This window comes from Spea bombifrons, chromosome 3, assembly GCF_027358695.1.
Source record: "Spea bombifrons isolate aSpeBom1 chromosome 3, aSpeBom1.2.pri, whole genome shotgun sequence".
NCBI lineage: Eukaryota > Metazoa > Chordata > Amphibia > Anura > Pelobatidae > Spea > Spea bombifrons.
The window spans coordinates 6,825,269-6,847,625 of record NC_071089.1 but is presented as its reverse complement, the minus strand read 5'-3'; the positions used below and the strand labels follow the sequence as shown (position 1 = coordinate 6,847,625).

Genomic DNA, 22,357 nt, shown 5'->3' with positions numbered 1-22,357 from the left:
TTGGCTCCAAATGTCTTTATGTACACAGAACATTAAACGGGGAATTTCCATTTCTAACCTTTTTAACCTGCCTTATGACGGCTGCTTAACCAATCAACAACAATCAGCAATTTAACAAACGGTAAATGAGGGATAACTTGATGGAGAAGAATAATCACGTTGAAAACAGTTCACGGATTTATGTTATTTACAGAACGCTAGACAAATGTTACATCTTAAAGCGGCAGATGTGCTTTTAATCAATAGCTGTGAGCGTCGGGTTCTGCTGCCAATACATCACAAATGACCAATAATGTCTTCAGTCAGAGCTGATGATCCTCATCGTACGTACGATGGAAGCGGTCAACAAAAGTTCTGCTGCACTGCGGTGGATTGAAATAAAAATTGAGATAAAAAATTTTTATTGCGGTAACTTGGCTCCTTTTCCAATTTCATGGGACGATACAACCTCATGCAAAAAACACCTGCTCGTCAAACCTCTCAGTCCAACAATCGCTTGTTAATTCTGAGTTGGTCACGTTCCCCGCTAGATGTTGGCGATGAGCTGCGAGGACCCTGCTTCCATTCAGCCACAAGAGCCGATGTTGGGGAGATGAGGTTCAGATCTCTGTGTTCGACACTCCCGCCGTTCAGCATGGTCACTCTCTAAAGATCTGTCTTGATGAGAATTTGGGGGATCTAACCTAGGCCATGGAAAGAGGACCCAGACGATTATTCCTTCTCCACCAAACTAAATTTAGAGAAGCTGACGATCAGTCTACGACCAATCAGCAGCATTCTTTCCTTTGCGCCATAAGTCTCTCTAGTAACGTTAAATGGATGAGCCTTCCACTGAAATGAGGTACGGTCAATAAGATTGTCAAAAGAAAAGGCCCATGAGATTGTAACCCCCTTGTAGATGTGCTCAAAGGAAACTTGCCCATTAAAACATGCAATGGGTAAGTTGTTTAGCAAAGATTTGGCAGAAAGCTTGATCCAGCGAGGGCCATTTTTAAACCTGGAAAGAAAGGTTCTCAATTTTTGAGGCATACTTGGAAGTTGCTTCAAGTTTGGGTATTCTTGCATTCTCTGTCATCGGCAGAGACAACCTAAATGACTACGTCACTATGGAAACGTTCTCCTGCCATCATCTGTTGGCCTGCCAGCCGGTAAGCTTGGTCCGTCACTCCGGAGAAAGCATTTCCGCTGTTCTGAAGCCTAATGACCATGATATCCACAGCACTGTAGGCGACTCTTAGCGTTATATGTGACAATCCCGCTTGTGTACTGCTGCTTGACCGCGGAAACCTGTTTTATGAAGCTTCTGCTTAACATCTGGTCCTCCGGTACCTTGGTAGGGAGCGCGCCAGCAGAGGACAACACATTTTTGCACACCTCAGCGGCCCTGTACGTGTGATTGTGTGGCTCCCGCTTCACGGTATCATTGCTTAACGTTACAAAGTCACTAATTGGAAAGGTGGCATCCTGTGGCAAGGCCATGAAGCTCTGTGGTTGAACTTCTACACCTGTCCGCGACGGATGTGGATCGTGTAATCCAATAATAAGGGGAGTCCACATACTTTTCATCATGTTCTGTACATTAGCAATCAGTCAAGACAGAAGGGTATCCATGTTTTTTTTTTTTTTTTACATTTTGGAAATGTATACTCTGTTCCAGAATGTCAGGATAACAATAAGGCTTACAGATGTTTGTCAGAAATCAGCAAGAACTGAAATGCATTTAAACTGTCTGTCCACCTTTTTTATTTTCCCTCCATTTAATTCCTTTCTACCCCTTCTTTATTTTTGTCCTAACATCCTATTTTCCCCCCTTTATTATTCGCTTTTTCTCTGTCACTGCTCGCTTGTGACACGGTAACCTTCGTCCTCTGCACCATGTTTAAATGTTATCCCAGGATAACCCCATCATAACAAAGTTAATACGGGGAGATTAAATGTTTCAACCACCAAGTTTTCATCAGTCAACGTGACAAACATGAATTATTAAGACATCCAATGTCTAACAAAACAATTTATTCATAAACAAATTATACATGAAACCAGACATTTTGAAAGGCATAATGGTCTATTTTGTGGTTGAGGACATTTCACCCACAAAACAAGAATAATTATGTTGTTCCCAAAAACGCCGCTTCGTTAAAGACAGATCTTTTCCTAGATTGTGGATTTTGTGAGATTATAATCTCTTGTATCAGAGAACCTGAAGAATACCCATTTCCCCCCACAATGGAGCCATAAACGGTACATATTCACCGACACGGCTGGCTTTCAGGATCCCCTTGTATGATGCTGGCTTACCATTCTGACGGATACAACAACTGAAAATGGAACACGAGTTGAGAACAATGTTCTGTTCTAGAACTGAAGCACCAAACACAACGTCGGGTCTTCGAATCTGAGCGTTTTGTGGTTAACGCTTTTTTGGAGCGGAGACAGATACTTTAGGTTACAGATCTCAATACGCAATCGATGCGAGCATCACCTGAGATCCAATACATGCCCGATAAAGCGAGAGGAAACCCCACAACTCCGATTGGGGTTCTCTGTAAGACGCCTAAGAACGTTGATTGAAATAGATCCCCTTCCCCTATGGTACAGAATATTACCCCTGTGCCCGAGATCATTCCCTCGCCCATGTTTGCAGTCCGGGGAGGAGTCCAGACATACGGATATACATTATGTCTTAAGATGTGCAGTAACAGTATTAGGTCTCAGTTGCTTTGAACCTATTATAATGAATCTGTACCCTTCATATGTACCGATATTTTTTTATTAAAAATATCTTTTGTATGCATCTGATTTTAATAAATCGGTGTATCTTGTGCCTCATGATGATCTCCGCATCAGTTATATTGAAACGTATCATTAAGGTACTCTTGAGATGCAAGTTTTGCATAAGTGATGAAAAATTCCCCAAATAACTCAAAACCTTGAAATAAAATCAGAATTCACCGAAGCTACTCATTCGATACACTTTGTATAAACCATATTACATATACGAATAATATCAGTAAACTGAAAGCGTTAATCAAATTTGGGAATGACGTTAAGATCAGAACCATGTTTAAAAAAAACTCCCTTACATTTGGATAATGAGCAAATTCTCAAGGAGCCAGGGAATTTCTTAAAATCCTGTAAAACAAGGGATAATGGGTCATGCACCGTATGAAGACGCCATTATGGTGTAGTTATGAAAATAGATTTTAAAATGGTTATTTGATTAAAAAAAATAAAAAAAGGTAAATGCTCCTGTTGAACACGCGCGGGTCAGTACGGACACACAATATAGCACGACACTTTTTTATATACAGATGTGAACCAGTCACCCAAGTCCTTCAACAAAACTCTTCACAAGGCAGACGGCCGGCATTCTGGGGCCGCAACAATTTACGCTAAATTCAAAAATAAGTCTATTATTGCTGTGGTTTTACATCATTGTAACCTTAGGAGGTCCATATTCACCCCCCCCCCTTATTTTCCTGCAGCTTTTGTGGTCCGTTATGCCTTTCCTACATAGAAATGAGATTCATAAAATGTTGTGCATGTGTCGGCATCAGCTGCTTGATAATCGGTAACCGAAGACGGCGGTGGTCACCCGTGTCGGGTGCTTCTGTGTGGTTCTGCTCGGAAGGCACAGGCCGGACCCGAATTCACTCCTTGTGCAGCGTCTGATGTAGATGCAGGTAGAGAGGTTTCTTTGTTAACAACTGTAATTTCTTGCGTTTAAAGTCAGTTGGTTTCTTGTAGCTGAAACACGATAAAGAAAAAAAAAGTGAGGAAGCCATTCTTTAGAGTGTGAAGCTCTGGCATGCAAAGACCCACTGGGGAAACCCACGGAAAATACATTTATTTAAGAGTTTGATGTGGTGTTGTACATAGTAATATAGCGTAGCACCGAAGGAGAGAGGTTTTGTGTCATATAGGTATTTGCAGATGAGACAGGACTGGCCCCTACAACACGGGCAAACTAGGGGACTGCCTTGGGCACCAAGCTGGTAGGGGGCACCGTAATGCAAGCAAGCACCAGCTTTGCCTGGATGTCACCATTGCAGGCAGACCTTCACCAGTCAGATGGTCCTGCTGAGTGATTAAGACCAAGCCATTACTGTTTACCGCAAGGCAGCATGATGAGGAGTCAGGGCGTTTGTCTAGTATGTTGGGCTACATTAACAGAGCGAGAGCTCATACACGACTGATAAGCAACCGTCTGAAAACTCATTGGCCTACACTGGCCTAAGTTAAAAAACATATAAATAAGAAATGGCCGATCCCTTTGTATTGCAGTCGGCAGTTAGATGCCAGAGCGAGCGGTGGAACGACAGGCTGGCCCCAGTACACTCCGGTGCTTACAGTTCTACGACGATCGGGCCAGGCTTGATTTCATCCAGCTCCATGAAGGCAAAACACTTTGTGCTCGTAAATCTCTTTTTGGGCTTGTAGTGCTTGAATTCAAAGAAAATAGCTGCCCCTGTAGATAAAACAAAAATAAATTACAAATGGCATCATCAGAAAAGAAAGGAATCCCGAGTGTCCCGAGCGGCCACCTTTCCCAAATCCTTCCCGTTACAGCTTTATATGCTAAATAAACCAACGGAGCGGTGTTTACAGATTAAGTGAGAGTGAGCAAAAGCGAGAGAATTTAAGATAAGGGATATTAAATAATTCCACACTAGCGCTAATAAATCCATTCACCCCAGTCCTGGGGGGGGGAATAGGGGATTTGTTTGGAACGTAAAGAGAACTGACCCTTCCAAAAAAAAAAAACAAACAAAAAAAAAACTCCATTGACTCAAAAGGGAGAATAGATTCCCGCAAAAATAAGGGATCTTCATCTTAGTGAGGCTTAAAAGGTGAATGAACGCCACTCTATGTTATACAAATCAGCCATGGGGGGGGACAGATCTGTCATTTCATTCTTTCACCTGGATAATTTAAACAGCACTTTTTTCTTCTGTTTCCATGGTAGCAACATTTCCGTGCCTGAGGGGCAAAAGCCCTGAGAAGTCCCAGGTATGCATTTAAAGGGTTAGGAGTCCATTTGAAATGTTAAGCTGTTCCCACTTTAATTGCCACATTCACCACTAACGGAGATCCTATCCTCCCAACTGCCGCGAGCGCCCTCTCTCCCACCCACACTTACCTTTGGTGAGTTTTTCAACGTGTTTCTGTATTTCAATTTCGATGTTAAAATGAACGTAAGTGTCCTCTTTCCGCGTTGCCATCGGCGTGTCTTGTACAGGAGTCAAATCGATGCCGTTTACATCTGAACATTCAAGGAAGAACAATATTTTTATTTTTGAGAAAAGCAAGACTTTTTTTTACTTTATCTTCCCCAAAACGACAGTCAGCAGCTAACCATTTCACTCAACATATAACTAAATTAAATGGGAGATTCCACAGAAGGTTTGGAGAATAGCAGGGCTAAGATCCTGTGAGACTTCCAGACAGACCAGCAGGTGCCGGCCAATGAACCCGACGTCGTGGTGGTCGACAAGGACCAGAAGACATCAGTGGTGATAAATGCAGCGGTGCCAAGTGACAGCAACGTTAGTAAGGAGGACAAGGAACTGGAGAAGTACCAGGGCCTGGAAGAAGAACTAGAGAAGATGTGGAGAGTAAAGGCCAGTGTGGTCATACGAGCCCTCTGGGCTGCGACTCCTGGGAGAGCGGCTCCAACATAGACATCAGAACACTCTGTCCAGGAGAGTGCGGCGCCAGAAACAGCTAAGATATGGTGCAGGACACGCAAACTCCCAAGCCTCTGGTAGAGCATCCGAGGTTGAGGAAGACACATACCAACCGTGAGAAGGGAGAGGTTTTTTTTTTTGTTTGTTTTTTTATAGATATATAGATATTTTGTCCAAACCAACATATTTGGCCATCAACAGATTTTTTATGTAATCTAAACTATAGTGAACCATTCAGCGAAGGATCTGGTAATCCTCTGATTCTGTAGCACCTTGTGGCCAACATTACCGTATTACGAGGCAACTAATGGAAGTTTAACGATTTCTCCATGTTTAGCTTGGTGCCGTATGACAATTCTTTATAAGGATGCCCTATAGAATCGCCAACTCAGGATATTTACAACTTCCCTGATGTTCCCACGGGCCGAGTCAAGTTTCAGTTCTGCCCCGGACGTTGACAAACATATCAATGGGGAGGTCTGTGGCCTGTGGTCCCACCAAACCAAAAACCAGTCCAGTGGAGGGTATAAAAAGCACTTCCAGCATGCCCCCAGAGTGCTTATCATGTCTCCACAGCATGGTCGGACAACATTTCAACCCTACACTACCTGATAACAGCTGGAATAGTGAAACATTAATGATGTTTGTGCTTCAGCATGTCATGAACAAAGTGGCAGAGATCATATGTCTTAAATAGACACTCAGGTGTCCCAGGCGGCCCTTCTAACCGGTATTACACATCACGGAGAGGTATTCGGCACAAGACGCATCAGCAATGGCACAAGAGGGGGCAAATACGTATTGGGGGTCTACATCACTCAACTATCAAACACATTAAAGTGAAAACGATGGCAGGGGTTTCCCTTTAACTCGGATACACCAACAATCTGCACAAGTCCAAAGGTGTGGAACGACTAGTTAGCCAAATGACTACATTGACAGAAAATCTGAAAGCAGCTGCAGAGTTTGGATCACGAGAGCCGGCTTCCCAGAAGACAGGAGGCCAGATCCTGCATTTCTCGCACGATACGGCGAGAACGGACCGGGGGAGGCTGAATCTTTAAACGGACTGTGAGGTACTCCCCACATACACTCAGTCTCTATACATGACCCCGATACAACCCGTTCAGTAAACATGTGGGATTTATGATCATACTTCACGCCAGCAGCAAATTGTTGGGACGTCACAAAACACAACAAGGACGTTCTCAATGATATCAGAATATATGTATATATAATATATGTTGGGTCATAAAAGATTTCATTCTTTACAGATACTTTTTTTTCTTGGAAGGATGAATGTTATAAAAGGGCTTTCAATTAAATCAAACCGGAATAAATCTGCCCTCTATATACGATGATCTCATAACCGTGATGTACATCGGGGTGTGATGCTGCCAGTTATTGGGGGTCTCTAACTCGAGCAGGAGGTTAGGGGGGTGGGGACAATATTCGGTTTACTGCGTGTTTTTAGAGAAAGGTTCTTGGCGGTTGCATCTCTTACCCTTCACGCTGACTGTCATGTAGGGATCGATACACTGCCCTGCGTCTTTTAATCCAATTTTCTCAATTTTTAGAGTGAGAAGGGTCATCCCGGGCTCAGAAGGGAGTCTTGGTAAGAGAGTGCCTGAATATTACAAATAATGAGAATACATAAAAAAAATTCAATTAAATATTTATGTGAAGATTTGTGTATTAAAAAGGTTATTTTTCACTTGGCTAAATTATTAAGCGCACTCATTAAGCACACTCAGCAGATCTGCCATTTTATTCTTTTTTTTTTATTTTAAGGTTCAATCACACAAACTTTTAAGAAGCTTTTTTCGGTTTCTATGGCAACAACCTATGATCGCCTGCCCCTTTTGTCACATGATAATCATTCCCTAAAAATGATGACTCGTGCTCTTTTCACTATTCTGTAGCGTGGTGAAGGTGTACAGAGGTTGTGGAAAGTTGCTGGATCCAAACCCAATTACCCTAAAATATCGGGTATAATAACCACGCATAACTTTACACTCAATTTATTGGGTTAAAAGCCGTTAAAATAACTATTGGAAAATAAAAAAACAAATTTGTAACCTCTATCAGTGAATCCGATCAATAATCAGTGAATGAAAAAAAGTAAGATAATAAATGAGAAATTGGTTTAAAAATATTTTTATTACTAAAATATATATATATTTTTATTATTATTTATTTATTTTGCGCTTTTGGCATATTAAAAGGCCACGAAAGCAAATTCAAGCAAACGTCATAATATTAAAGGAAAGCGTTGGACGGCAATAAGACGATCGTACCTTGAATCGCTCCTAATGGGAGTTGTGCGGCACAAGCAAGCGGGGGAGCCATGCAACGAGGAGCCACGACACCACGTGAAGGGACGAGGACACGGCGAGGGATGTAAAACAAAGCATGCAAAATAAGCTTCAACGGCAGAGATTACTTACAAAAATAACATCAGATAAACAAATGTAGGACTTAACCCTCTGCGCACCAAAAGGGTCGCATATAAAGGGTCCATTTACCCCTAGATCTTTTTCGAAGATTGCGGTAGATTAAGGGAGGCTCAGAGTCGGGCTCTTTGTTTTCAGTACGGGGGTCTAAACTGTAACCGGTGTCTTTATGAACATAGTTTCTGGTGGTCTATATACTCAGCGCTTTACACTGCTTAGACGGGTCCCCTTAAAGCCACCAATATCCCAATAAGCGAGGGGCCGGGGCTGGACTTTGAATGGGCTGCTGCCAAATATATTTTGAAAGATCCCCCTCTTTTATAAAAATAACACGCGTGTAAACGCTGAGAAACAGGGAAAGCGTTTCAGAAACTTGGCAGCGGATGAACGAACACAAACACCTCAACGGACGTCCTCTACATCGAACTTTTCATCACATTTTTGAGTTAACCAAAAAGTCACATTGCACAGAATTGGTAAAAATACTTATTTTTATCATGGAATGTCTCTAGCTGCTCAATCAGTCATTGTTCTCGTGTTAGATTCAGGAGCCATATGCCTGTCCCATGCAGGGTTAAATTCCCTTACTGCAATAGACAACTTCTGCTGGGAGGCTGTTCCACTTATGCACCTCTCTCTTGGTGAAGAAAAGCGTCCTTGCATTACAGCTAAACAAAGTAAATTTCTTAAAAACGTACGACTGTATAAGGAGTGAGTCTATTTGAGAACTCAGGAGGCAGAGGGCCGGGGCAGTATAGGGGTGGCACGAGCTTCACTTTCCTATTAGGCCTCTGCCTTCCACAAGGTGCACGAGTTAGGGGTCTCTCTGGCGTAACCATCCTGGTACCAGAGGCATGGTATATAACTGATCCAGCTGGCAGGAAGTGACATCACATCCACTTCCTGCATGCTGGATCAGCCGCAGACCACTCATGCAGGGTAGTAGTGTGGGCAGGGGCACAGGCAGGCTGTTTGAGGGGGCAAAGATGGCACAGGCAAGCCATGGGGGGGGCAAAGACGGCACAGGCAAGCCAGGTATGGCGACCTCTTGTAACACTCGGGGTCATTCACCTGGGACTCGCGCAGGGAAGGCATCTGGAGATCCAACTCCAGCACCGGCCTCTTCTTCCTCCTCTTCCACTTCTAAATTCTCCTCCTCCCCAGGAGCCAAAATCCTCCTAAAACAAAATAAAAGCAACAGGGCATCCAGATGACTTCTTTCTCCGTAGAACGGTGACGGCAAAACGCTCCATGACTTCCATTCAGCATCAGAGACACCCCCCACCACCACATCAGTGCCGCCAACACCAGGTTACTCACATCACAGCCTCCTTCTCAAACATGTTTATTATAATAAATCCATTCTTATTTTTCACCGTACATACGTTCCACTTTCGCACACGTCCAGTAAACGAGTGGAAAGAAAGCGGTTCCTACCTTAATGGAACTGGTTGGACATCAAAGGGAAATTCTTTGTTGAAAGTAAGAATGTTGTTTAAAACTGAAACGGCAAAAATCAGACACGGAATTTATTAGAATGAAAGTTTCTCCTATTAAGGAGTTTCCGCGTTCACCCCGGGCTGCCCGTATTTCCGACAGACTCCGACCTTTTAAATAAGTCATAATGGATATGTTATTCTTCTCTTTAGTAACAGTTTTGTTCTGTAACACACCTGTATCTTTTTCCGACAGCATTTATTGCGGCCCTTAAACCGTAAAATCCTTAACTGCGCTTCTACTTCCTGTACCCCGAGGATACGATCTGTTTGTGGCTGCTGGGAACACCTAACCCCCAATGATCAACCACCGCAAAACCATAGAGATGGATGGGCAGCCACCACTCTATGGTAGGCAGCCACACCACTCTATGGTAGGCAGCCACCACTCTATGGTAGGCAGCCACCACTCTATGGTAGGCCACACACGTAACGGAATGGAGAATCCGCGTGTTATGGCTGGCGGCCCCGCGAGGTGCGTATATTCTAGAACATCTGGGGAAGTATGCTGAAGGGACTGCGGATTAAAAAAAAAAAAAAAAAAAAAACCAAATATATCCTCTTTAGTCGATTCCAGACTACGGATTCACGATGTACAAACCGATCAATGCTATGCTGGAAGTATTTCAATATTTAATCGTGATGGAATTTGCTTTTTCCGCCCCTATCGTAAGACAAACTTACTGGGTTCTAGCTGTTTCAAGTCCTCCAGCTTGAACTCTTCTTGAGACTGGTTGGACTGTGGAAAGAACACACAGAGAAGAGGCCGTTTCAGTTCACAATATCCCTATGCGGTTCCAGTGATATTCAGTCATAAAATAAATTAAAGGGGAACATACACATACCTTAGGGAGAAGCTGCAGCTACAGAGATGCAGCTCCCCACCTTCTCCGTGGCCCTTTCTGTGCATGTTCATGGAGGATCGGGTTATAACCCCCCCAGTGCCAATTGCCAAACCAGTGTGGGATCAAATCGTGCCAAGAGATGAAAAATAGCTGGGGTGGGGAGAGGGGGCAAATGTATGCAGAAACCCTCCATGGATTTGCAAGGGGGGGGGGCAAAAAAAAACAAAAAACGAAAATATTTAACAAGATTTACAAAAATTACCAAAAAAAGAGAAAAAAAGTTGGTTTTATGCCAGGAATGGGTTTACGCTGGTAGGAAACACATGTTTTTGTCCGTTACATACAGTCACACTCAGCAGCGAATTGTGTTTTAGGTGGGTGGTGAATAAATGCGTCGCCGTCCGAGAGCGTTCCGTCTGCTCGAGACATTCTCTGTATGTCAGCGACACTCAGTCCGCAGACCGCTCCCCGTAAACACCGGGCCACACGGCGGGAATTACTCGGGGGGGGTTTCAGGATGTTGAACGCTGCAGACAGACTGTGTTTACATTACGCTTCATACACCGCGAAAGTCTGAGACTAATGTACGACTATCTAAACTAACACGGTGGGGCTGAAAGCGCGCACTGCCCCCGGGACATAAAGGGTTAATTCCCCATCCCTTGCCAATAAACCAGATACATAGAATCGTCTAACGTAGCCACTTGGAACCAATTGGCCCGTTGTGATAGCTCCGTACCAGAGAACTCTCAAGTTTTGCCCCCGCGAGTCTCAGCGTGAAGGGGCAGATAAGGAGAGCAGCTTTTGATGACTTCTAGAACTTAACATCAGAGGCAAATGGCCCACTTCTGCACCAATAAGCAAGCATTCTATGACCAGGAAGCCATCTTGCCCCCACAGGAGCTCTATGTTAGGTCAATGAGAACTTTGCCAAGCTTACTCTAAATCTGGTTTCATTTGCAGTGCGCTGGAATCCGGATCAATGCTGCATTGGGTTTGGTTTATTGTTTGCACATTAACCCATATTTATGTCAAACTGGAACTCCCTACAGATGGCCATCGCCATTTCCCCACCGGCATTCTCAATGCTGCACAGGTGAAGAACAGACCTGGACCAAGCCACCAAAACCTGACTTAGGAGAGCTTCTGTGGGGACTCCTGGTGGACTTTTTCCTAAGTGTCCCCTGATGAGTACAAAAAGGAGCTTACACTCTCCAACGCTGCATGTGTTATGACATCACCACAGCCACATGACAAATATCACGATGACCACAGAAAATCTGCCAATCATGTTCCTGTGGAAGTTTCTGTCCACCTCCACTTTTCTCTTACTGTGTATATTAGAGGTGGGGAAGCCGCCTATACAACTTCACAAACAGGGGTCCTCACCCACCTGGAAGGACCCAAATCCACAGGGGGAGGAAGCGCCCACCTTAGCTATGGATCGGCTCCTCCATCTCTCCAGCCATCTGGATTAAGCCCACCTTGCCTCGCTCAATTGTTTCATTGTAAGCACAATATATAGCTGACTTTCTGCTTTACCTTCACATTGGATAAACACCCCCCCAACTACAAAGGGAACCAAGGCATAAAAGCCTAACAATACACAATACTGACCGTCTTAATACAGTCACAAAGGAAATGAAAGTTCCGTTTACCTGCAGGGCGGCGCTCCTGAGCTCCAGGCATGTTGCGATCTTCCCGATGGTTTTCTGCACAAGTAAAGAGAACATATTACAAATACGTGAATTTACTACTCTGGCTATAAAAATAATCCTTAAAATAACATAACATAATTCCATTATTAGCACTAAATTGCGACCATTTACCCTGCAAAACAAGCAATATATTCACTAAGTTTATCCCACATTATTTAGTAAGTGAAATAGATTAATAATGCATTGTTGCAACGCCGTTGCTGTCAGTCATGTGATGTTTTGGGGGACTTCCCTGCTCAAGCTCCACACTGAGCTGATGCTTTCTGGCAATGCTAATGAAGTCCATTCCTCCATAGACTTTCATTAGTCAGCATGTCCTGCTGGGTGATTGAGACTGAGACATTCTATTGTTTCCCGCAGGCAGAATGATAAGGAGTCAGGGTGTTTGCCTAGAAAATTGGGGCTTAGATAACAGAGCGAGAATCATAAAAGTGGCTGATATGCAGCTGCCGGAAAACATTATATTATGGGTCAAAAATTACTACTGTTGGGGGAGGGGGGGGATATATATATATTTTTTTTATTATTATTCTTAATCGGATACAAGCAAGAAAAAAATTAAAGTGATGTGAGTTTCACTCGCTATGTTAGCATTTTTACAGAAATTAAACATGTTTTTAAAAAAAATGTTAAAAAAATATTCAAACTATCGAAGATTTCATCCACATAAACACACATTCTTCTTATGTTGTACTTGAAATCAGGAGTGAATTGTCGTTTCCACGTTCGAAGCAGGGTGCGGTTGCTGTACGGCTGTGAATAACGGCGGCTGGTCTCGTGCCAGAACATTATTCAGTTTCCATATACATTCTACTCGAGCTATTCCAAATCTCCAAATCCCCGACAAGCCATAAAAGTCTCTGGCTCACACGGCGTTTGCAGCATTACCCACCAGCGACGGGGGTAAAGTTCAGCAGACTCAGGAAAAATAGAAGCGACCCATTCACAAGCAGAACGTAAAGCGCCTTAAGACGGTGCCCGAGGAACCACGTGAGAGTAACAGCCGTTAAAGGGCCATTAAAAAAAACCTCAGCGTTAAATGCAGCCATAGGGATCTATTCACTAAAGGGCGAGTCGCGTTTCAGCTCCTGGACTTTACTAACCACATTGAACTTCTGATGCAGGATGATTTTTGGCCGACCCTGTATAATGTATGGTTAAATCGCTGAGATTTCTCACCCATTGGATTATACATTATACAGGACCAGCTCAACCCTTCTAGATGGCAGAACCAGCCTGTGTGGCCCTCATATAACGAATAGCGACTGGAAGGATCCGAGACTTCAGCTCTCCTGCTGACTCTCCCTTTAATGAATATACTCCATGAACAATAATCAGGCAAACGCCAGGAACAGCAAGCGACGGTGGTTGTTCTTTTTGTCGCGCTTATTTTCACCAAAAAAAAAACCCATTAAAGTAACGCGATCCAACAATTATCTGACATTAAACCCACCATACTGTAAAATGCATAACATTACATTTATACACATCCTTTATAAAGTCAGCCAAACTTTCTGTTTAATGATTGATATCAGCCAAATTCTGATCAGCAAGAGTAGAGATTTTTTTTATATATATATATATATTGTGACAGTGTGAACCCCAGGGAGTTGATTTGCATGGCATCTGAGTACAGCTGCTATGCAGATTATACATATGGGTCCCTGGGGTGGAGCAATTGGAGAGCAGGGTGGGCCAATGCTCCATTCCCCCATTTTGTGGAAATTCCATGCCGGGTTTTCCAGGAGGCAAGAAATCTGCAGGATCCGGTCCGGGATTCTTATGGGGCCGGCATCAGGCCCAGGTGCTGGGCATTAAAAACCCCTGAAGCCTGATACTCAGGGAGACTGTTGGGGGAAGAGGAAGTTCCCTGTGCTCCCAGGGCAAGGAGAGGCCCTGAAGAAGACAATCCCTGAGCCAAGTGAGGCAATACCTGCCTGGGGGTGTCCAGAGCCTGGCGTAGCTGGGTCTGGCGGGGAGGTTGAGATAGTGGATGATTAGGCTGGTCAGTCCGGACCAGCGTAGTTAAGTTAGAGACGGCTCCAATTGGGGGCTAGGCTTTATTTTTATGATTTGGTTTTTGGGGTTTAAGCGGTAAAAATAAAGCGCTGTTTTGTTCAAAGCTGCTGTTCCTGACTCTGATTGCCCTAGAGGACTGTGCTTAGGACCCCTAAAAGTGACATGTATGGCCCTCATGCTATAGGGTTTGTCACAATATTATATATTTATTCCCTCCTCCTAACTAAAGCTGTTCAAATTTTAATTACATCTAATTTTAAACCTTAAACCAGTCGTTGGTCTCGTATTAGATTCAGGAGACATATGACTATCCCATGCATGTTTAATCCCCCTCAATGTATTAGCCAATACCACTTCTGCTGGGAGGCTGTTCCAATTTTATTTATTTTTTATTATTTTCACAACCCTCACTGTGAAGCCATCTGCAAGGATAACCAAGCCGTATGCTGCAGGTGCCAGTCACGGTTAAGACATCTGTAAGGTCTACAGACGCTCCCTCCGCTAGAGTCTAACCCCGCTAGGCCTTGGAGGTTTATCCACGACCCCACGGGAGCGATTTTTCTGATGATTCTTTCCTGTTTGAACGCAGCAAGAGGCTGAGATAATCTTTCAAGAATGTTAGATTGTCTTCTGACTCGACGGTATATCCGTACGAGGCTTTAAACCAGACACAGACTTCGTAACGTCCTGGCAGAGAAAATGCGCTTTTCATAAAAAAATAAATTGTACTCTACTTAATGTTACACAGTGGGGGGATTAGGAGATCCACCCTCTGTGATAAAACAGGAAAACGTTTGACCCCTGGGGCAGAAAACAAAGCTGGATGGTCCAATTAGGATTTTTTTTTTTGCATTTTTTAAGCTCCTGAATATCACGGCTGAGCTCCGCTGCCGAATCCCGAACGGGGCAGGAGAGAGCAAAAAACACCAGATAAGACGGCTCTGGGGTATTATATACATTTTACAGTCTGAATACGTGAGAGTCCGCGTTGCTCTGAGCCGAGCCACAATGATGGGGATTGTCAGGTGGTTAATCAGCCATCGTTAAGAGTCCAGGGGTAACTTGGCACTGGTCGAACTGGTCTACGAACAGCAACTGGGGCATTTAACACATTAGGAAGCCCCAAGAGTAGACCCCACACATCTCCTCCTACCCCGTCTGCCTACAAACTCTCAGTACTCTCAGTACAAGCTGCCAGCGACGCTTCATTGGAACCACAGAGTTTTTTTTAGGTGGGGGAAGAACGGACACTTCAGGGGCAACTACCATCGACCGGAGAGGAGTGGACACCGAGTGAGCTCTTTGCTACTCAACTATGACTTGGTGGTGACATTTCTGTCTTTACACTGGACGTTCCTTATGGGCTTCCACCGCTTGGACTCGTGTTCTGCTCATGTACCGCTCCTTCATTTATTCATCAAGTTTCCCTCATCTTTTTGTTATAGCAGAGGGCTCAGAGCTGATCTCCAAGATGAGAAACCCGCCACCTTCCCTCCGTCTAGAGAACCTCTGACTGGCCCACCATAACCCCAAACAAGTCAACCGTTACCCTGTAGGCAGGCACCGAAGATAAAGACCATAAGAATGAGAGCGTATTTAATTTTTCGGGCCAACTGAATTCTCAGAGCCGTACAACGAGGTCACACAGACCAAAGGGTTTGGAGGGCCCTGTCACTAGGAGCTTACAATCTAAAGGGAAGCGGGACGTTCACAAGCTTATGGCTAAGAGCCAATGATGTGGTTAGGCCTACCTTAAAGGTAAAATAATATCAATACTACTACCACTACCTTCATTATTTAACATATTATGAATGTATAATAATCTACGTTATTTAACAACAATAAATATAAAATAGTGTTTTTGCTGGAAATTTTCAAAGGGCAGGAGAAAGAAACGGATCAGGACACAGCGTGTCACAACACAAACTCTGGGTGTCCGGCCTTTCTGGACTGGAGTTTAAATGGGTCAAGAGCTTCAAGAGGAAAAGACTCATCAAAAACACACATGACCGTTTCTTTAAGCTGCGATATAGCAATGCAACCTGCACTAAATACGACGACTGCGGTCGGCACACAAGGAAGTACACGGATAGATTTAGGAAACCGATTAGCGACTCAAAACATCCTCCCCGACCCGGGCGGTATCGGATAAACTTTCCAACGCTGGATACAGCGAAGCAAGGAGCACGTTACAGATTCACATCTGAATATCGAGATGAAACATAAAAGGTTTATTTGTAACGAGTCTCGATGTCGTGGATAGACGGAGGGAACGCGCGGACGGAGTTAGGAGGCCGTACCTTTTGATCTTCGGTAAAATCGGAGGCGTTGGACGGAGATTGGGCTTCTTTCTGTAGCTGCCGAGCTAATCTGCGGAAAAGAAAAAAATAACGAACATAAATTAAAACAATTCACTAACAGAAAAACAGCAACAAAAAAACAAACAAACAGAAGGATAAGGATCTATGCAGCTGGTTACGTTATAGAATAAAGCATATATTTTTGGGGAGGATGATAATAGGATCGGGTCTCTTCTTTCTGAAGTTAAATGGATCCCCTTGGTAGTCTGGAACCGGCTCTCTATCTTATGCTAAGGAGGGAAAATTAAATCTATCCTGTTCTTCATTCTGGCGTCAGAGTTGTAAACAAAATAAAAGAAAATACATTTTGAGACGAACAGATTAATTTTTTTAATGTACTAATTAAGTTAACATGTAACACAAGGCACCATTTTTCTCAATTTCTTTAATTTAATAATTTATTAACATATACATATATATATATATATATATATATATATATATATATATATATATATATATATATATATATATATATATATATCACTCGGTATTATATTACATTTATTTATATAGCAATAAAAATGGAAGTGACCTCAAAACGGTGATTGTTTGGTAATGTAATGAGTATTTTTTTTCCCATATAGATCTAAAGCCCTATTCTTCTTCTCTACCAGTATGTGTCAACGTGCGTTAATCTTATTGTCCCCCATTGTAACGGCGCCATGGAATGGGCTGGCGATATGTAAATAAATGCAATGTATCTAATCAGCGATAACCCTGGGAAATAAATACCCAAAACAACCCGGGGCACATTAACCTCGATTTAAAAAAAAGTTAGCACCCCCCTGGGGTAATTCAATAGATATAGCTGCCACAGTGGCGCAACAATGCTTAACGTGGCCCACGGCTCGGACGGCCGAACCGTATAGTTAATTTCCCCTATTCCGTCAGAATCCCGCCGTTAATCTAAAGCAAAGCTTCGGGGCAGGGGGAGCGGAGCCGCCATGACCTACATTTACCGCAGCAATCAATTTCCGCAGCTCTTAGTTACTCATATCATACGCGAGGGCGACAGATGGTATTTTATTTCATCTGGAAGGCATTGCTTTATCGAGCGGGGGGGGGCATCAGCAAACACCTTGGCAACCAAAAGCCTTTTTTCCTCATGTAAATGGATCAGAATCATGAGAGTTGTTCTCAGGCGGATGCCTAACAGTAAAAGTACAAGTTATTTCCCTCCCCAGGAAAAAGAATTAACCCAGCAAAAGGAATTATTGGGGGGGGGGGGGGGGGTCAGGTGTTAATAAACAATCCCGCCTGATCCGGGCCACCCCTGCCCAGTATAAATCGGACCGGCGCTGGTCCTTGCCTTCGGACTGAAGCCGTCAGCACACAAGGTTCCGAACCCCATCATCATCCTGAACACGGCTGTCTGGAAAAGGGTCACCACATACGTTCCTTATGCTCTGGGGGTTCCACCAGCCCACTGTCAGAACCATGCGGACCAACGGGAGAGAGAAGGAGATCTTCCCGGGAGCGACCGTCCTCCAACTCTCCCAAAAGGCAAGGCGGAAAATCCAGGAAGCCATGAAGGGCCACGAGAACATCATGCAGGATCTACAAGCCTGCCTCGCTTCAGCTACGGTCGGGGTTCATGACTCCGCTATCAAGAAAGATGAGATCATGGCGGAGCGGAACGGCAAAAACCACAAATAAACACGTCTAGGTCACTTGGATGCTCCTCAAGAACAAATCCTGGCCCGGCTCTGCTTCAAAGAAAGCAAAAACTGCACTTAGTACGGAGAATCCCGCGCCAAGCGTCAAGCACACTGGTGGCGGTGGCAGGAGTTGTAGATATCTGGCTGCGCCAGGACCTGGACAGCTCGTCACCATCAATGGAGAAAGAAATCTCCATCACCGGGGAACGTCCGTCCATCAGCATTAACCCCTTGGAGACATTTATTTAAAGCAGTTCTGCGCGGAGATGGAACTAAACGCCTCCAAGGCACGGACGGACTTATCGGCGAATTAAAGGCTGCAGAAGTTTGGCACCCAGGTCCGAGTCTAACAGAAAGAGGACTTCTTCACGCGGGGCAATGGAGTTTCATACGCCACAAATATTCAACAGGGGCAAATACTTGTGTACGGTGCCAGCAATAACACGCTTCTGCCCCCGCCAGTTCCCTAGCCCCTGGGGATTTTCAAATCTCTGCTTAAAGGGTCCTTCCGATACCCTCGCTGTAGAAGAATACATATTAACCCCTTAAGGACAATGGGCGGTTCCTAAACCCATTGAAAACAATGCATTTTGAGCCCGTACATGTACGGGCTTTGTCATGAAGGGGTTAAAGTACTACTTCTGACCTAGAAGCTGCAGCACTGCAGCAGCAGCTGCCCTCCTCCGCTGTGTTCTGCCATCTGTTACAACCGACTGGCTGGATGCTTGAAGGGAATGGGGCAAACCAAAAAAAAAAAAGAAATTTAAAAAGGGGGCCATACAGCAGTCCCATCCATTAAAGCGCGTATGATGGCTACAGCGTCCCTTTAATAACAATCTATCCCAGAATCCCCCGCCCCCCCCCTGCATCCTTATTTGCTTATTTACCATCATATGATTACTCGTAAATATTTGTAACTTCTCTCACAACAAACAAACAACGTGGTGTCTGCCAGAGACGTTCCAGCGTAAGGAGTTCCAATAATTGTGAAATCCAACATTTTGGAATAAAAGTATATTTAAATAAAACACATGAAAAAAATTAAAAAAAAAAAGTTTCGAATTTCACGTTTTGGGTTTTTTTTTTCACTTTTTTTTTTGTATTCGCACGGTCCGGCTGTCCATCTGGGTGAACGGGTTTCACGGTTTCTTCACATCCTGCAGGAGAACTCCACCCAAAAACAGCCAGAGAGTTTGGGTGGGAACCTGCGAAAAATAAGTCCGAAGCCGAGAGCTGGAAGCGCCTGGGATACGGTTACAGCCGGAGGAAATTGCTGTAAAGATACTCTGTGCTGAGCGGACAGGGAGGGGGAGCAGCCCTTCTCTGCTAACGGAGACAGACTGACAGACATGGGGGGCTCCAAAACCCAGCACATACTGGGTTATATCCACAAAGGGTTAAGAGGCTCAGATGTAATGTAAGGAAGTTTTATTTTACTGTTAGTGTGGTAGATAAGAGGAACAGCTTCCCAGCAGAAGTGGTAAAGGCTAATCTAGTGAGGGGATTTAAACATACATGGGATAGAAACACAGCTCCTGAATCTAAGACTGAAGTTATATTAGATGAGCCATTGCCTATGTTATTATTAATTATTATTATTATTATTATTTTATACAGCAGCATCATATTTGGTTTTGGAAAAAGGGAATAAAATATCAAATTAGCCAAAAAGAACCGGGACCGTCTCCAAAATATTAATGAAATCAGCTTGGAGTATAAAGTAAAATATTCTTCCCATGAACTTTTAAAGAAACAGTCAGCTTTTTTCTATTTATTACGACACCACGCTGTGTATTTGTGGGGGGTAACCCATTGTACATCGCAGCGGAATATGATGGCGCTATATAAAAACAATAAAACAGCAGCATGAGTAAAGTGCGATTCAACTGTGCGCCGATAACAGCCACCGGTCATTCATTTTTTCTGCTATTTTTTGTACTTTAAGGGACCTTTCTTCCAAAAAAGGTAAAAGGATAGAGATATATTATATATTATATATATATATATATATATATATATATATATATATATATATACATACACACACACACACACACACACACACACACACACACACACACACACATTACCTGGCACAGAGCTCGCAGCCATGCAGTAAAAGTCCCGCCTTCCAACATGAGCTGACTTTTCTTGCCACCGACTGGCTACTTAAAGCTTTCAATCAGTGGCAGGAAATCGCTCCCATGGAAGTCCATAGGAAAACCGTACACATGCGCCCCGGGGTCTAAACTGCCCCCTGCAGAGCCAGCGCTGGATCTGACGGGGGAGAACATCACGTACAAGGCATTTACCTGGGGGGGTGTAAAAGTATTTGGGGGGGTCCATGCATTTGCAAAAGGACCCCCGCAGCTAATATATGCATTCATCAGAATTAGTGCATGTGATGGATGGAAAGCCCCTTTAACGTACAGCGCTGCAGAATATGATGGTGCCATATGAACCAATACTAACAATAACACTAAGACTGCCCGGGGGACACGCTGTCCTTTCACGTGCGACCGACGGCCCTTTAACTCGGACAGCGATTTTCCCCACTGAGTAGTCAGGACGGGAGCGGAGTCTTAACTGAAGCCACTAAATGACAGATTTTGGGGCACAATAGTCCCTTTAAGCCAACCGCCATGTCTCTGAACCTGAAATCCATCAGGCTGCAAGGTAGAGGAAGGCAAAACTCTTAAATGCAGCTATTTAGTTACCTTCATATGCAGAAAAGGGCAGCCTACGATACAAGATTAGCGGGACAGGGTAGTAGAGAAGAGGATCAGCCTCCCTGCAGAAGTGGTAGAGGCTAATACAGGGAGGGACTTTAAACATGCATGGGATGGGGATACGGCTCCTGAATCTAAGACGGGCAGCCCATGCACAACTCTATTCACTAATCATTAACCCTTTAAATATCTTTAGACCGTTTCCTTGTGCATCCGCTATAACAGTAGCGTTGCTATTTAACATTTCAATGCATGAAACCGCTTCATTAAACATAACGGAACCCGCGCCGAAAACACGCAGAAAGGCGCAGATTGGAGACAAATATCTTATATTTATATTGCTTTAGCAGAGCACAATCCAGCGCCGCAGAATACGATGGCGATATATAAAACAACGATAATAATAATAATAATGTCAGGTAAATAAATAAATAAATACATAGATGAAAAAGATTTCACCGCCGACTATTAGTAACGTCCGTTAAAGCGGAAATCCTTTTGCACAGCACTGCAGAATATGATGGCGCTATATAAAACAATAATAAATAAACGGATACTGCTATAATCCCATTCTCAGTCATTGCCACACACACACATATAGATATGAGATATATATATATATATATATATATGGCATGGGGAGGAACAATAACAGACTCACCGGTACGGCACCCAAAGCTCCCAGAACCCAATGGAAGCTGGAAGATCTGGCAGCACCTCTTGGGAAGAAGAGCAGCCATCAGTCCTGCCTCCCAAGGGGTTCTGCAGCAGCTGAGTGTGACTGACAGCTTTAAGCCCTACAGGTATATGTTCGAAGGGGGGCTCTCGCGCTCCCCTGCAGGATAGAGCTCTCTGCCCCCGCATACTGCAGGGCGTTAGGGGTAGCTGGGTCAGTGATCGCCCTTTCTAGCCGTCAATTTGCCCCCGACTGGGGTGAATGAAGAACTTACATCTGGTACTCATCAATGGCCTCCACCAGCTGCCCCCACGAGTCGAAGTCCGTGCCCTTGCTGAAGCTGGCATGCCATTTCTGCAGGGTTTTATTCAAGTCACTCATGGCTGGGCAGGGTCACACCCGGCTGGGCACGTTCTGCCCCCGGGGCGGCGGCTGTCTGAGAGGAGAGACTCAGCTCTGCATCTCTCGGTCACTCCGTGCAAACACCCGGGACCGGTCTCCCTGCTGCAGCCGCTTACTGATGCTGCTCCTGCCCCTCCTCTGCGGCCAAGCCCACCACATCGACGGACAGGAAGCCCCGACGCCTATTCATAGCCCCAGCCCTTCCCTTACTACCATTTGCGTTCCACGCCTCGATGAACGCCCTAGCCACGCCCTTTTCTTGAATCATTTCTTCCTTCCCCAAACGCTCATTGGCCACTCAGTTTAACAAA

General features: G+C 44.2%; 1 protein-coding gene across 2 annotated transcripts; it reads right to left on the bottom strand.

The window, feature by feature from the left end:
• Positions 1 to 3,235: 3,235 nt before the first annotated feature.
• Positions 3,236 to 22,258, bottom strand: AIDA (axin interactor, dorsalization associated). Of its 2 annotated transcripts, XM_053460026.1 has the most exons (11): positions 21,919 to 22,258; positions 16,519 to 16,588; positions 12,140 to 12,193; positions 10,321 to 10,375; positions 9,578 to 9,641; positions 9,212 to 9,318; positions 7,985 to 7,996; positions 7,192 to 7,314; positions 5,141 to 5,263; positions 4,351 to 4,468; positions 3,236 to 3,747 (listed from the first exon to the last, which is right to left on the bottom strand). In XM_053460026.1, exons 1-11 carry the CDS (start codon positions 22,023 to 22,025, stop codon positions 3,651 to 3,653), a joined length of 930 nt encoding a protein of 309 aa, XP_053316001.1. In that variant the 5' UTR covers positions 22,026 to 22,258; the 3' UTR covers positions 3,236 to 3,650. The 2 variants fall into 2 exon arrangements, with proteins under 2 accessions (XP_053316001.1, XP_053316002.1); XM_053460027.1 differs by lacking the exon at positions 7,985 to 7,996.
• Positions 22,259 to 22,357: the final 99 nt, after the last annotated feature.